General features: G+C 48.4%; 1 protein-coding gene across 1 annotated transcript in view; it reads right to left on the reverse strand.

The window, feature by feature from the left end:
- Nucleotides 1-8183: 8183 nt before the first annotated feature.
- Nucleotides 8184-16220, reverse strand: part of echdc3 (enoyl CoA hydratase domain containing 3) — a 9459-nt gene continuing 1422 nt past the window's right edge. Inside the window, exons 2-4 of the mRNA XM_078419473.1 lie at nt 14770-14867; nt 12054-12254; nt 8184-9362 (exon numbers count right to left, since the gene is read on the reverse strand). Coding sequence (XP_078275599.1) covers nt 9024-9362; nt 12054-12251 — 537 coding nt within the window. The 5' untranslated portion in view covers nt 12252-12254; nt 14770-14867 and the 3' untranslated portion in view covers nt 8184-9023. The remainder of the gene's footprint in view (nt 9363-12053; nt 12255-14769; nt 14868-16220) is intronic.

Below are 16220 nucleotides of genomic sequence, written 5' to 3' on the forward strand. Positions count from 1 at the left end.
GTTAAAATCAGCACATCCCCACCCGTTTCCAAAGTCCCTCTCTTATCTGTGCAAAATCAGTATTCACTTCGTCTGTAAATAAAAATGTCACCTTTAAAAATCGAGATCCCCAAAGCTAAACATCTCAAACATCGCCACCTACTGCTCTGGATTTTTTTTGGATCCAGTTTATTGTTGAGTATAGGAGCAAAGAGGTCCTTCTGCAGTTGTACAGGGCCCTAGTGAGACCGCACCTGGAGTACTGTGTGCAGTTTTGGTCTCCAAATTTGAGGAAGGATATTCTTGCTATTGAGGGCGTGCAGCATAGGTTTACTAGGTTAATTCCCGGAATGGCGGGACTGTGGTATGTTGAAAGACTGGAGCGGCTAGGCTTGTATACACTGGAATTTAGAAGGATGAGTGGGGATCTTATCGAAACATATAAGATTATTAAGGGGTTGGACACGTTAGAGGCAGGAAACATGTTCCCAATGTTGGGGGAGTCCAGAACCAGGGGCCACAGTTTAAGAATAAGGGGTAGGCCATTTAGAACGGAGATGAGGAAAAACTTTTTCAGTCAGAGAGTTGTGAATCTGTGGAATTCTCTGCCTCAGAAGGCAGTGGAGGCCAATTATCTGAATGCATTCAAGAGAGAGCTAGATAGAGCTCTTAAGGATAGCGGAGTCAGGGGGTATGGGGAGAAGGCAGGAACGGGGTACTGATTGAGAATGATCAGCCATGATCACATTGAATGGCGGTGCTGGCTCGAAGGGCCGAATGGCCTCCTCCTGCACCTACTGTCTATTGAGACCAAGCGCAGGCCAGGCGTACGTGGTGGAGCGGGAGTACGTGGCCGCTGGCTGGGTGAGGTCACGTGGGGCGGTGACGTCACCTTGTCCCTTATTTGGGAGTCAGATAGTTGGCAACCCTAGTCGCGGGTACAATGAAGATCTTGCTTGCAAGCACAGGCACACTCCAAAGAAGTGCAGGTTTGTTGATCAATTACCTTTGGTAAGTTGTAAAATTGTCCCTAGTGTGTGTAGGATGGTGTTCGTGTACGGGGCGATCGCTGGTTGGCACGGATTGGGTGGGCCGAAGGGCCTGTTTCCGCACTGTATCTCTAAAGTATAAAATCTGAAGTCTACAGTTCTATGTTCTATCACAGACTCAATGCACCGAACGGCCTCATTTTCCTCTGATTTCTTTTTCTAAACAGTTCTGAATTAAATAATATATACAAAACTCAAGGTTAAAACTCTTCAGTCATTCTCAGCTACTTTTCTGATTCTGAAGAAGGGTCTCGACCTGAAACATTGCCTATTCCTTCTCTCCAGAGATGCTGCCTGACCCGCCGAGCTACTCCAGCGTTTTGTGTCTGTCCACAGCTTCTATTCATTAACTTCTCGAGGTTCTGCTAAATGCCACCAATTTAGCATGGAAATGTGTGCTGTCTCTCCATGACCCATTGTTTACATCAGGCAAATGCAACAATGCACCAGAACCTACAACTTGGGTCGAACTACACACAGTCTGAAGAAGGGTCTCGACCTGAAACGTCACCCATTCCTTCTCTCCTGAGATGCTGCCTCACCGGCTGAGTTACTCCAGCACTTTGTGAATAAATACCTTCGATTTGTACCAGCATCTGCAGTTATTTTCTTGCACATTAGTCATGAAGCAATCCTGAAAGAGATGCGAGCTTTGCCTTAGAAATGTAAATCTTCCCCTCTCCTGCACCTAATGGTAGCTGTAGACATTTTGTTCTGCAGCTAATTGTGCCACATTCCAAAGACGTGCAGGTTTGTAGGTTAATTGGCTTGGTGTATTTGTGAATTGTCCCTAGTGTGTGTGTAGGATAGTGTTAGTGTGCGGGGATCGCCGGTCGGTGCGAACTCGTTGGAGTTCAATCACCCCAAGCAGAGGAGATAAGATCAAACTGTCCCGACACGCACGGCTGGCATTCAGTCTCGATGTTTGCACACCTACTCTGAAATAAACAGGATGGCACTTGTTTAAATCTGTTGTCAACTGGAAGAACCACATTCCTGGTGAGATCAGGACATAAAACAACAGTGTGCCAGTGAAGGACATACAAAGACCTGCAGGTGTGAGGATGTTCACAAGTGATAGGAGCCAGAATGAGTCCATTCGGCCCATCAAGTCTACTCCGCCAAAGATAAGACACAGAAAGCTGCAGTGACTCAGCAAACTGAACAAAGTTTATTTTGATTTTTAACACTCCTGTTCCCTGTCTCCATCAATGGTGTGGATGTGCAGTTTACCAGGGAGTACAAATACCTTGGAGTGTACCTGGACAGTTAACCGGACTGGTCCAGGAACGCTGAGGCCCTGTACAAGAAGGGACAGAGCCGGCTGTATTGTTTGAGAAGGCTCCGCTCCTTCAACATCTGCAGTGAGATGCTGCAGATGTTCTACCAATGCCAGTGGTTGCCAGTGCCATCTTCTTCGCTGCCGTGTGCCGGGGCAGCAGGGCGAAGGCCGCGGGCACCAACAGGACCAACAAACTCATCAGGAAGGCCGGCTCCGTCCTGGGGGCGGAGTAGGATTCACAGGGGGTGGTCTTGGAGGGGAGGATGCTCCTCAAACTGCGGAGCATCCTGGACAATACAGCTCACCCCCTCCATGACACGCTGGCCAACCTGAGGAGCACCTTCAGCAACAGACTGGTCCCACCAAGATGTAGCACAGAACGAACGCCACAGGACATCCTTCTTCCCCGTTGCTATCAAACTGTACAACCCCCTCCCCCTTCTGTCGTGGGGTAGACTGAGACTGACTCCCCTCCTCCCCCCATCTTTGCCCATCCCCAATTATTTCCACTTGTCACTTTAATTTCATGTTCCATGTATCTTGTTGTGTTTCTAAGACTGTTGGCAGATTACTTTCCATCGTATAAATAAAGTTCCATCGTATCGAATCATAAAAAGGCATTGTCTTTCCGCTGACTGGTTAGCACGCAACAAAAGCTTTTCACTGTACCTCGGTACAGGTGACAATAAACTAAACTGAACTATAAAGTGTAACTGTACACCATCTGAACTGTGAAACAAGAGTCAGCCGTTTGAACTCTAGAGTTAGGACAGATCTATATCCTAATTACATCCAGCCACTTTAGTTCTGTAACCAAGACATCGTTATTCAGTAACTATTAATTGTTGTTTAGAACTTATCAATTGACACCCCAGCTCAGTGGTTAGGTTACCAAACTAATACCCATAGGCTTTGATTGTACAGCAGGGGACATGGGTTTGGATTCCACTCTGGTGAATAGAACATAGAAAAGTGTACAGAGCAAAGCACAAAATCACGAGAGGAAAAGATCGGGTAGATGCACAGTCTCTTGCCCAGAGTAGGGAGAATCGAGGACCAGAGGACATAGGTTCAAGGTGAAGGGGAAAGATTTAATAGGAATCCAAGGGGTAACTTTTTCACACAGAGGGTGGTGGGTGTATGGAACAAGCTGCCGGAGGAGGTAGTTGAGGCTGGGACTATCCCATCATTTAAGAAACGGTTAGACAAATACATGGATAGGACAGGTTTGGAGGGATATGGACCAAGCGCAGGCAAGTGGGACTAGTGTAGCTGGGACATTGTTGGCCGGTGTGGGCAAGTTGGGCTGAAGGGCTTGTTTCCACACTGTATCACTCTGTGACTCTATGACAAAGTGTTGGAGGAACTCAGCGGGCCGGGCAGCATCTGTGGAGGGAATACACAGGTGATGTTTCAGGTGAGTCTGATGAAGGGTCCATTCCCTCCACAGTCTGAAGAAGGGTCACCTATTGTTGTTTTTCTCCAGAGATGCTGCCTGACCCGCTGAGATACCCCAGCTTTTTGTGCCCACCCTCCACAGATGTTGCCTGCCCTGCTGAGTTCCTCCAGCACTTTGTTTTTTCCCCCAAAAGATTCCAACACCTGCAGTTCCATGAGTCTTTACAGGAGAGTACAGCACCGGAAGTTCATAAGTTTTAGGAGCAGAATGAGGCCATTCGGCCCATCGAGTCTACTCCGCCATTCATTTATGGCTGTTCTATCTTTCCCTCTCAACTTCTATCTTTCCCTCTGAACCCCATTCTCCTGCCTTCTCCCAGGCCCTTCGGCCCACAATGTCCATGCTGGTTGAGGAATACAAATTCTAATGATTTAATGAACCTTCATGATCTGTCATAAACGGCAGTCTGATTAACCATCGTCTTTGAAGGACAGAGATTTCTCATGTTAAATTGCCCTGGCCTATATGTGACTCAAGAACCGCCAATGTCATAGTTTGGTTTAGTTTAGAAATGCAGCACGGCAACAGGCCCTTCGGCCCACTGAGTCCACGCCGACCAGCTATGCCCACACACTAATACTATCCTACACACACTAGGGACAATTTACATTTATACCAAGCCAATTAACCTATAAACCCGCACGTCTTTGGAGTACGAGTGGAAATCGAGTCAGGGGAAAGTGAAACAAGAGATATAGATGGTGATGTAGAGAGATATAGAACAAACAAGAGATATAGATGGTGATGTAGAGATATAGAACAAATGAATCTAAGATATATCTGTTTCCCTCTCCCAACTCAGTCTGAAGAAGGGTCTCGACTTGAAACATCACCCATCTTGTTTCTCTAGAGATGATGCCTGTCCTGCTGAGTTGCGTCAGACTGAGGAAGTTTGGCATGAACGCCAGCATCCTCACAAACTTCTACAGATGCACCATCGAGAGCCTGCTGACGGGCTGCCTTACAGTCTGGTACGGGAACTGTTCTGCCCACAGCCACAAATCACTACAGAGTGGTGAAGACAGCACAGCACATCACTGGCAACTGTCTCCCGGCCATTCAGGACATTTTAGACAATAGGTGCAGGAGGCCATTCGGCCCTTCGAGCCAGCACCGCCATTCAATGTGATCATGGCTGATCATTCTCAATCAGTACCCCGTTCCTGCCTTCTCCCCATACCCCCTGACTCCGCTATCCTCAAGAGCTCTATCTAGCTCTCTCTTGAATGCATTCAGAGAATTGGCCTCCACTGCCTTCTGAGGAAGAGAATTCCACAGATTTACAATTCTCTGACTGAAAACGTTTTTCCTCATCTCCGTTCTAAATGGCCTACCCCTTATTCTTAAACTGTGGCCCCTGGTTCTGGACTCCCCCAACATTGGGAACATGTTTCCTGCCTCTAACGTGTCCAACTCCTCTCATCCTTCTAAATTCCAGTGTATACAAGCCATTCTCTACCGGCGGTGCCTGCGGAAGGCACGCAGCATCATCAAGGACCACAGCCACCCAGCACGCAGGCTGTTCTCCTTGTTACCGTCAGGCAGACGATACAGGAGTATGGCTGCCCGTACCACCAGACTTAAGAACAGTTTCTACCATCAGGCCATCGGGCTTCTGAAGTCATAAACACATTTCACATCATATATGTTGATTATTTTAATATTGTCTTTTTACCTTACTAATGTCATTTTAATCTTATTTATCCTTGGAATATTACTGCTGAGGTGACCCGTTGTCTTGTCAAATACATTTCATTTGACAGTTGACCCTGTGTCAACCTACATATGACAAATAAAATTATTATTATTATTCATTGTCTCTGGTTGTAAAATAGGGTTGCCAACATCCTCACTCCCAAATAAGGGACAGAGGGTGACGTCACCGCCCCACGTGACCTCACCCAGCCAGCGGCCACGTGCTCCTGGGTCGGGCGGCCGCCATTGGTGGAGCGGGAGCACGTGGCCGCTGGCTGGGTGAGGTCACGTGGGGCGGTGACGTCACCCTCTGTCCCTTCTTTGGGAGTGAGGAAGTTGGAAACTCTACTAATACGGGACAAGGGCGGTCCCGTACGGGACAAACCAATTTAGCCCCAAATAGGGGATGTCCCGGCTAATACGGGACAATTGCCGACCCTAACTCTGGATGTGGAAGTCCCTCTCCAACTGCACCGCGAGGCCGGCATGGTGGCACAGCGGTAGAGTTGCTGCCTCACAGCGCCAGAGACCCGGGTTCCATACCGACCACGGGTGCCGTCTGTACGGAGTTTGTACGTTCTCCCCATGACCTGCGTGGATTTTCTCCGGGTGCTCCGGTTTCCTACCACACTCCAAAGGTGTACAGGTTTGTAGGTTAATTGGCTTGGTGTAAATGGTCCCTAGTGTGTGTTTAGGATAGTGCTAGTATACGGGGGTGACTGCTGGTCGGCGTGGGCCGAAGGGCCTGTTTCCGCACTGCATCTCCAGTGTTGCGGAGATCGAGAAAGCAGCTCACTACTGCCATCTTAAGGGCACTCGGGGATGGACGACAAATCTAGTGACACTTGGATCCAAGAAAATAAATACTGTTACAGGTAGCAGGTGTGTCCGTAGAAAGTAAATTTGATGAGACCATATCAACTAAATAAATCAATTCCAGAAAGACGGAGATAGATATTGGGCGATGATGTCAGTTGATCAATGAGGTGATTGAGGCAGATTAGTGGCATTTAAGAGACTTTCAAACACATGAATATGCAGGGAATGAAGGGATATGGATTATGAGCAAGCAGATTAAGTGTGGGACACAGTTGCTGGAGTAACAATTGCTGCAGGTCAACAGCGTCTCTCTGGAGAGCATGGATAGGTGACGCTTGGGTCGAGACCCTTCAGCCCCAACCCGACGCTAGCATTTATTTCAAGAGGGCTTGTATACAAAAACAGGGATTCTTTGCCACAGACGGCTGTGGAGGCCAAGTTAGTGGATATTTTTAAGGCAGAGACAGATTCTTGATGAGTCCGGGTGTCAGAGGTTATGGGGAGAAGGCAGGAGAATGGGGTTAGAAAATGAGAAAAAATGAACGGGGAACGGAGATGAGGAAAAACTTTTTCAACCAGAGGGTTGTGAATCTGTGGAATTCTCTGCCTCGGAAGGCAGTGGAGGACAATTCTCTGGATGCTTTCAAGAGAGAGTTAGATAGAGTTCTTAAAGATAATGGAGTCAAGGGATATGGGGAGAAGGCAGGAATGCGGGGTACTGATTGTGGATGATCAGCCATGATCACAGTGAATGGCGGGGCTGGCTCAAAGGGCAGAATGGCCTCCTCCTGCACTATATTGTCTATTGAAAGGATGTTGCACATGATAGATTGCCAAAGAGATTCACCAGGACATTGCCATTGCCTGGATTGGAGGACTTTAGTCATGGGGAGAGATTGGACTTGTTTACCCTGGAGCAAAGGGCACTGAGGGGTGATTTGATGGAGGCAGATAAAACTATAAGAGGCGCAAGGTGGATAGTCAATCTCCCCCCCCCCCCCCCCCCCCCCGATAAGGTTATCAAAAACAAGAGGGCACCGTTTCAGAGGTGAGTGGGAAGAGTTTCAAAAGCAGGCAAGTTCTTTTTCAAAATATGGAGAGTGGTTGATATCTGGAATATTCTGCCAGGGGAGGTGGTGGAAACATACAATCACTATGTTTAAGGGCAATTTAGGCAGGAACTTAAATAGGCAAGGCACAGGATAAAGGGCCAAATGGCCTACTCCTGCACCTATTTTCTATGTTTCTATGCTGCTGAGTTACTCCAGCAATTTGGGTCTATCTTCGGTATCAATCAACATCTGCGTTTCCTTCCTGCGGGAGATAGTCTTAATGAGGGCAAATGGGTTAGTATAACAGGCAGAAAGGTCAGCATGGGTGATGCGGGCCGAAAGGTAACGTTCTGGCAAGGGTTCAAGAAGAGGGACCTAGTTGAATGGGTACAGTTCCCTGTAGGTGGCATTGCAGGTGGACAGGGTGGTCAAGACAACTTTGGTACATTGGCCTTCATCAGTTACAGTATTGAGTATAGGTCTTGGGACCTTATGCTACAGTTGTACAAGATGTCAGTGAAGCCACACTTGGAATATTATGTTCAGTTTTGGTCACCCTGCTATTAAGCTGGAAAGAGTGTAGAAATGCATGGAGATGTTGCCAGGACTTGAGGGACTCAGCTGTACGGAAAGGCTGGGCAGGGTAGGACTTCATTCCTCGGGGGGGGGGGGGGGGGGGGGAGACAGAGAGCTGGAGGTGTATAAAATGATGAGGGGCTTAGATATAAGAAAATAACTGCAGATGCTGGTACAAATCGAAGGTATTTATTCACAAAATGCTGGAGTAACTCAGCAGGTAGCATCTCAGGAGAGAAGGAATGGGTGACGTTTCGGGTCTCGACCCTTCTTCAGTCTGACCCTTCTTCGTCACCCATTCCTTCTCTCCTGAGATGCTGCCTGACCTGCTGAGTTACACCAGCATTTTGTGAATAAATACCTTGGAGGAGCGTAGATATGGTGAATGCACCGAGTCTTTTTACCAGGGTAGAGGAATCAAGAACTAGAGGGCAGAGGTTTAAGGCAAGAGAGGGAACGTCTAGACATAGAGGGTGGTACGTACAAGGAACAAGGTGCCAGAGGAAATAGCCGAGGCAGCTACAAGAACGTTTAAGACATTTGGATAGGTAAATGGATAGGAAAGATTTCAAGGGATAAACAATCCTGCCCTTTTATCCCAAAGTCATAGGGTCCTGAGGTAGGGAAACAGGCCCTTCTGCCCAACTCACCCATGTCAACCAACCATGCCCCATCCTAGTTAGTCCCATTTGTCTACGTAGGACCCTTATCCCTTGAAATCTTTCCTATCCATTTACCTATCCAAATGTCTTAAATGTTCTTGTAGCTGCCTCGGCTATTTCCTCTGGCACCTTGTTCCTTGTACGCTGCTGCTGCCTGACCCATTGAGTTCCCCAAACCTTTTTGTATTTTGTTCAGCGTACCAGCATCAGTCATATCTTGTGTCTGCGTTTTGATTCTCCAACGTACAGCTGTGTTTTTCTGCTGAAAGTTCCATTTCCATTTATTTATATTAAAGCTATTTTCTATTTACAAAGACTCCACACGGGATGTCTCTGCAACGCGCCCAATGTCACGTTGGGAAAGTTACAGAGATCTATATATAATTTCTTGGCCGTTCTTCATGATCTGAAGGGCAAGGATCCTTGCACGCACCTAAATACCAGAGCAGATTATTGGTGGCGTTGCTCTGTGGCAGTGGAATGTGACCAGACCGGTTTCCTCTTCTGAAAGAAGGCTTCGATTCCTTCCTGGCCATCACTCATCGCCAGGTTGTCCACCATGACCTGTGAGGTGGTCTGATAGGCCCGGCTGCGGTCCTGGGCCATTTGCTTGTAGAATGTGGCTTTGCCCAGAGCCACGACAGACCTGCTGGCCCCACAGATATGGCCGACGATCCTCGCCGTCTCCTCGTCTAACCTGCCCTCGGGCACCACTCTGCTCACCAGCCCGTGCTGCAGGGCATCCTGGGCAGAGATAGGCTCCCCTGTAAACAGCATCTCCAGGGCAACCTGTGGCAAAACACAACAAATCACATCTTTAAGATAAACACAAAGTGTTGGAGTAACTAAACGTTATGGCAGGGCTTTGATATGAAGAAAGACTGGATAGACTAGGCTTAGCGGAAGTGGCGGCGCCTAACGGCTGCGGCTCGCTAGCAGTCTGTTCGTCTTTTTTTCCTTTTTTTGTGTTGTGTGTCGGTGTTGGGATGGGTTTTGTATTTTTTTGGTTGTGTATGTGTGGGGGGTGGGGTGTGGGAAACTTTTCTCTTTTAGGTCTCTTCCTCACGGCGTGGGGTGCGGCTCGGCCGCTGGACTTTACATCGCCCGGTGCGGCTTGGCCGCTGGACTTAACAGTGCCCGGTGCGGCTCGGCCACGGGACTTTTCATCGCCCGGTGCGGCTCGGCCGCGGGACTTTACATCGCTGGTGCGGCTCGGCCGCTGGACTTAACATCGCCCGGTGCAGCTCGGCCGCGTAGCCTAACATCGCCCGGTGCGGCTCGGCCGCGGGACTTTACATCGCCCGGTGCGGCTCGGCCGCGGGACTTAACATCGCCCGGTGCGGCTCGGCCGCGGGGACTTCCATCCCCTTGCGGGTACTGTGCGGGTCGGTCGGGGACGAGCTGTCTGTCCGTGGGCGTGGGGAAGAGAGTGGAAGTTTTGTTGCCTCCATCACAGTGAGGGGGTGTTTGGAGTCACTGTGATGGACGTTTGTGTTGGGGTTATGTGTCTTGTGTTCTTTTTTTGTATGACTGCTATGTAGTTTCGTTCGGTACCTTGGTACCGAATGACAAATAAAGCTCTGTTATACTGTTATATTCACTGGAATTTAGAAGACTGAGGGGGGATCTTATAGAAACATATAAAATTCTTAAGGGGTTGGAGAGGCTAGATGCGGGAAGATTGTTCCCGATGTTGGGGAAGTCCAGAACCAGGGGTCACAGCTTAAGGATAAGGGGGAAGTCTTTTAGGACCGAGATAAGAAAACATTTCTTCACACAGAGAGTGGTGAGTCTGTGGAATTCTCTGCCACAGAAGGTAGTTGAGGCCAGTTCATTGGCTATATTTAAGAGGGAGTTAGATGTGGCCCTTGTGGCTAAAGAGATCAGGGGGTATGGAGAGAAGGCAGGTACAGGTTACTGAGCTGGATGATCAGCCATGATCATATTGAATGGCGGTGCAGGCTCGAAGGGCCGAATGGCCTACTCCTGCACCTATTTTCTATGTTTCTATGTTATTCCCATTATCATGGTTGTGCACTGTGGACGGCTCGATTGTAATCACATACCGATAAAGCCATCGTAAACCAAAAATATCGTAAATCGAAATGCATTTAATACACCCGATCACATGGCCGGAAGCTCGCTGCGGCTGCCCAGCTTTTGCACCACCGTAAAGTCGAAATATCGTAAGTCAGGGAGCATCTGTATTGTCTTTGCATTGACTGGATAGCACGCAACAAAAGCTTTTCACTGCACCCCAGTACATGTGACGATAAATAACTAACTAACTCAGTGGGTCAGGTAGCATCTCTGGAGAAAAAGGATGGGTGGCTTTTCAGGTTGGGACCCTTATAGTCATCAGTGTGGAGACAGGCCCAACTTGCCCGCACCGACCAACATGTCCCATCTACACTATTCATGTACCTGTCCAAATGTTTGTTAAAACTCGCAATATACCTGCCTCAACTACCTCATCCAGGAGTGTGAAAGGGAGATTGCCAGTCGGCGTGGACTCGGTGGGACTGTTTCCTCACTGTATCTCCAACCCAAACTAGTTCTCAACATTGGGAGTAAGTGAACAAGGGCAAATTATGTTCTTGTTGGTGATGGGTAGACTTCAATGTTGACCGCACACTATCGAAATGAAGGACCCCTTCCCCTCCAAACCTCTGGATTGACTAAAACTATACACGCTGCAACTTGCAGGAAGGAACTGCAGATGCTGGTTTATACCGAAGATAGACAAAATGCTGGAGTAACTCGGCGGGTCAGGCAGCATCTTTAGACTTTAGAAATACAGCAGGGAGACAAGTCCTTTGGCCCGCCGTGTCCGTGCCAACCTTGTGCATTAGCACCATCAATACACAAGGGACAATTTGCAATTTTTACCTCAGCCAATTAACCTGCAAACCCGTACATATTTGGAATGTGGGAGGAAACCGGAGGGGAGGGGAGAACGTACAAACTCCATACAGACAGCCCCTTTAATGAGGGTTGAACTCGGGTCTCTGTCGCTGCACCTCTGTGGCGCCCTCTGTGGAGAAAAAGAATAGGTCTCGACACAAAACCTCACCTATTCCTTCTATCCCTCCAGAGATGCTGCCTGTCCCGCTGATTTACTTCAGCATTTTGTGTCTACCTATTCCTTCTTTCCTGATTAAAGTCCTCCAGACAGATCATTCTGAAAAAAGGTGCTGACCCAAAACATTTCTGTCTATTCCCTCCACAGATGCTGCCTGATCCGTTGAGTTCCTCCGGCACTCTGTGAAACGTCACCTATCCATGTCTCCAGAGATGCTGCCTGACCCGCTGAGTTACTCCAGCACTCTGTGAAACGTCACCTATCCATGTTCTCCACAGATGCTGCCTGACCTGCTGAGTTACTCCAGCACTCTGTGAAACGTCACCTGTCCATGTTCTCCAGATGCTGCCTGACCCGCTGAGTTACTCCAGCACCGTGTCGATCGTGCAGCCACGTACCTTGCGAGGGACGGCTCGGCCCAGGGCCACGGCTGGCGTGGAGCAGAAGAGGCCGACGGTGACGCCGGGCGTGGCGAAGCGCGACGTGTCCGACACCACGGCCATGTCACAGCTGGCCACCAGCTGGCAGCCCGCTGCGGTCGCCAGCCCGTTCACTTTGGCAATGACTGGCACGGGGATGTCCTGAAGCAAGCTCATCACCTGCAATTGGAGACAAGGCGAGGCCAGGTCAGTTTAGTTTATTGTGCCGAGGTACAGTGAAAAGCTTTTGTTGGACTATGGAAATGACAGAGACCCTGCATTTGGAAAAAATAAGGTTTGCCTTAATCGACAAACCTGAGTTGTTTTTAAAAATATGGTCTCCATTTATTGAATTTTTAGAAAAGTAAATGGGTTTGGCACAGGACTAAAATTTAAAAAAAAAAAATTTAAATAAAAAGTTGAAACTTGAGTTGGGGGTTGGATGTACAGCTGTGGTTTTTGTCTCCCGGATCTACTCCCGTTAATTTTTATTGTTAGATCCTTTTTTTTTTTTAACCCTCTTACTCTCTCTTCCCAAGTTTATAGTTTTATATTTTTATTTTTACTTTCTCTCTTCAAAAATTTAAAAATTGAAGCTATGTAAGAACTTTGTAACAAATGTGTTTTTAAAAAAAATTTCGATTTGTACATATGCTTTTCAAAAAAAAAAAAAAAAGAAAAAAGAAAAAAAAAAAAAACTTTTGTTGCGTGCTAACCAGTCAGCAGAAAGACAATACATGATTACAATCGGGCCGTTTACAGTGTGTTGGTACGTGCTAAGGGAATGACGTTTAGTGCAAGGCAAAGACAGCAAAGTGGGTCAAAGATAGTCTTTCAGGACCGAGATGAGAAAGTTTTTTTTCACACAGAGTGGTGAATCTGTGGAATTCTCTGCCACAGAAGGTAGTTGAGGCCAGTTCATTGGCTATATTTAAGAGGGAGTTAGATGTGGCCCTTGTGGCTAAAGGGATCAGGGGGTATGGAGAGAAGGCAGGTACGGGATACTGAGTTGGATGATCAGCCATGATCATATTGAATGGCGGTGCAGGCTCGAAGGGCCGAATGGCCTACTCCTGCACCTATTTTCTATGTTTCTATAGTCCGAGGGTTAGCAGCGGAACTGACCGATTGTTCATTCATCTGAAACCCCTTCCAATAACCTTCATACACGCCCTGGTGACGAGGCCTTCATGTGGAACAGTACAGCACGGGGACAGGCCCTTCAGCCCCCAGTGTCTGTGATCAACATGACACCCAGTGAAACTAATCTCCTCGAAGGTAGACACAAAATGCTGGAGTAACTCAGCGGGTCAGGCAGCATCTCAGGAGAGAAGGAATGGGCGATGTTTCTGGTTGAGACCCTGCTTCAGTCTCGACCCGAAACGTTACCCATTCCTTCTCTCCCGAGATGCTGCCTGACCCGCTGAGTTACTCCAGCGTTTTGTGTCTACCCTCCATTTAGACCAGCATCTGCAGTTTTTTCCCCCCATAAACTCATCTCCTCTGTGCCTGCACGTAAAGACCGTGACTATATTGGGGAGGATGATGTCAAAACACAAAGTACAGCTCCACCACTGATATTCTGACATCCTTGGTTCCAGAGTCTTTCTGGATTATCCGTGTTGCCGGACCAACAGAGGTCACGGCCTCCGAGAGGAGTCCACGGCACCGGAACGTTCCGCCTAGGCCGCCGAGGGAAGGGGCCGAGATACCGGCTCGGCAAAATCGGCTGTGGGACCGGATCTGCCGGCTCGGGCCGGACCGGAGTTCCAGAGCCCCGGCCGCAGGGGGCAGATCCCACCCATCAATCGGCCGTGGAAGTCCCAATGAGGTGGAGATCGGCCGCCTCGCCCAGCCTGGGGGACACGTGTTCGGAGGGACTTCCGGGAAGGGGGATTTCAAGTGCGCTCTCATAATGTTGTCCGGATTAAATGAGGTGCCAGAGCACAATTGCTGGAAAATTGGTGGTGAACCTGTACACCTGTATGTTTTGGTTGGATAGCAGGCAAACAAAAGTTTGTCACCGTGTCTCGGTGGACGTGACAATAATAAATCTAAAGCAGTTTGTCAAGCTGGAAAGGGTTCAGAGAGGTTTTATTTGGATGTCGCCAGGACTTGAAGGTCTGAGCTATAGGGAGAGGTTAAGTAGGCTGGGACTCTATTCTTTGGAGCACAGGAGGATGAGGGGTGATCTTATCGAAGTGCATAAAATCATGAGAGGAATAGATCGGAATCTCTTACCCAGTGTAGGGGAATCATGGATCAGAGGACATAGGATTAAGGTGAAGGGGAAAAGATTTAATAGGAATCTGAGGGATAACATTTTCACACAAAGGGTGGTGGGTGTATGGAACAAGCTGCCAGAGGAGATCGTTGCAACGTTTAATAAACAGTTAGACAGGTACATGGATAGGGCAGGTTTAGAGGGATATGGGCTAATCGCAGACAGGTGGGACTAGTGTGGCTGGGGCATATTGGCCGGTGTGGGCAAGTTGGGCTGCATCACTCTGACATGTTGGGGATATTTTACTTGGGCACTGCACCCAATCGCAGACAGGTGAGACCAGTGTAGCTGGGGTATGGGCAAGTTGGGCTGCATCACTCTGACATGTTGGGGATATTTTACTTGGGCACTGCACACAAACAGCTGGCGCTACCACCGCATTAGTGTGTGGAATTAAACGGCAGAGCTTACTTCAGAGCAGACTGTGAACACGAGGGCATGGTAGTCGCCACCTTTTGTTGACGTCAGCTCCTTCAGATCATGGCCGGAGCAGAACACGGGTCCTTCAGCTGCACACACACAAATGAACCAGCCTCACTTACAAGTAGCAAACCAACGCTGCGTTTAGAATGAACATCAACAGCTCCATAAATGCTTAGGTTAAAAGGCAGACCAAGACACAAGGACCTGCAGATGCTCATTTACAAATATAAATCGGACATTTTCCCCGCACTCTTTCCAGCTTAATGGCATCCTTCCTTTATTAGGGCAAGCAAAACTGAACACAACACTGCAAATGCGGCCTCACCAACGTCTTGTACAACTGCAACATAACGTCCCGACGTGCAAAGTAACTCAGCGGGTCAGGCAGCACCTTGAGAGAACACGGTGGCGCAAGGCAGCAACTCTACGGTGGCACGGTGGCGCAGCGGTAGAGTTGCTGCCTTACAGCGAATGCAGCACCGGAAACTCAGGTTCGATCCTGAATACGGGCGCTGTCTGTACGGAGTTTGTACATTCTCCCCGTGACCTGCGTGGGTTTTCTCCGAGATCTTCGGTTTCCTCCCACACTCCAAAGACGTGCAGGTATGTAGGTTAATTGACTGGGTAAATGTAAAAATTGTCCCTAGTGTGTGTAGGATAGTGTTAATGTGCGGGGATCGCTGGGCGGCGCGGACTTGGTGGGCCGAAGGGCCTGTTTCCGCGCTGTATCTCTGAATCTAAAAAAAACACGTGAGGCAATGTTTCAGGTTGGGACCCTTCTTCAGTTCACGGGGTGTTGTTTCTGGGCTGCTGAGTTACTCCAGCACCTTGTGTTTATCTTTGGTATAAACCAGCATCTGCAGTTTTTTGTTTCTACATACTCTCTTCTCTACATTGGCCTTGAAAACCTGGATGGCAGAGTGCATTTTGAGAGGAATGCAAGGAAACATTCAGGGATGTAGAAAGGCAGCAAACGAGCGAAGACCCGGTAAAATGTGAGGCCAATCATTTTTGGTGCACAGAACTGAACAAGACTGAAGACTGTTGGTGTTCAGAGTAATCAGGGGGTCCTTGTACGCAGGTCACTAGGACGTAACATGTAGGTACAGAAAACAATTAGGCAAACAATATTTTGTACTTCATTGTAAAATGATTTGAGTAGGAAGTTTGCTTTGTAAACTTGTACTCTTGGTAAAGCAGCCGACATAATGAAAGACTTGTCCCACCCCGGTCATTCCTTCTTCTCCCCGCTCCCGTCCGGCAGAAGGTGCAGAAGCTTGAAAGTGCGCACCACCAGACTCAGGAACAGCTTCATCCCCTCTGTTATCAGGCTTCTGAACGGCCCTTCCATAAGCTAGGGTGCTGTCCGATTCACCTCTACCCCATTGCGGACATTGGACTTTGTCTGTGGAACTGATGCGCTACAATGCTGAGAACTA

Source organism: Rhinoraja longicauda, chromosome 23, assembly GCF_053455715.1.
Source record: "Rhinoraja longicauda isolate Sanriku21f chromosome 23, sRhiLon1.1, whole genome shotgun sequence".
Classification (NCBI taxonomy): Eukaryota; Metazoa; Chordata; class Chondrichthyes; order Rajiformes; family Arhynchobatidae; genus Rhinoraja; species Rhinoraja longicauda.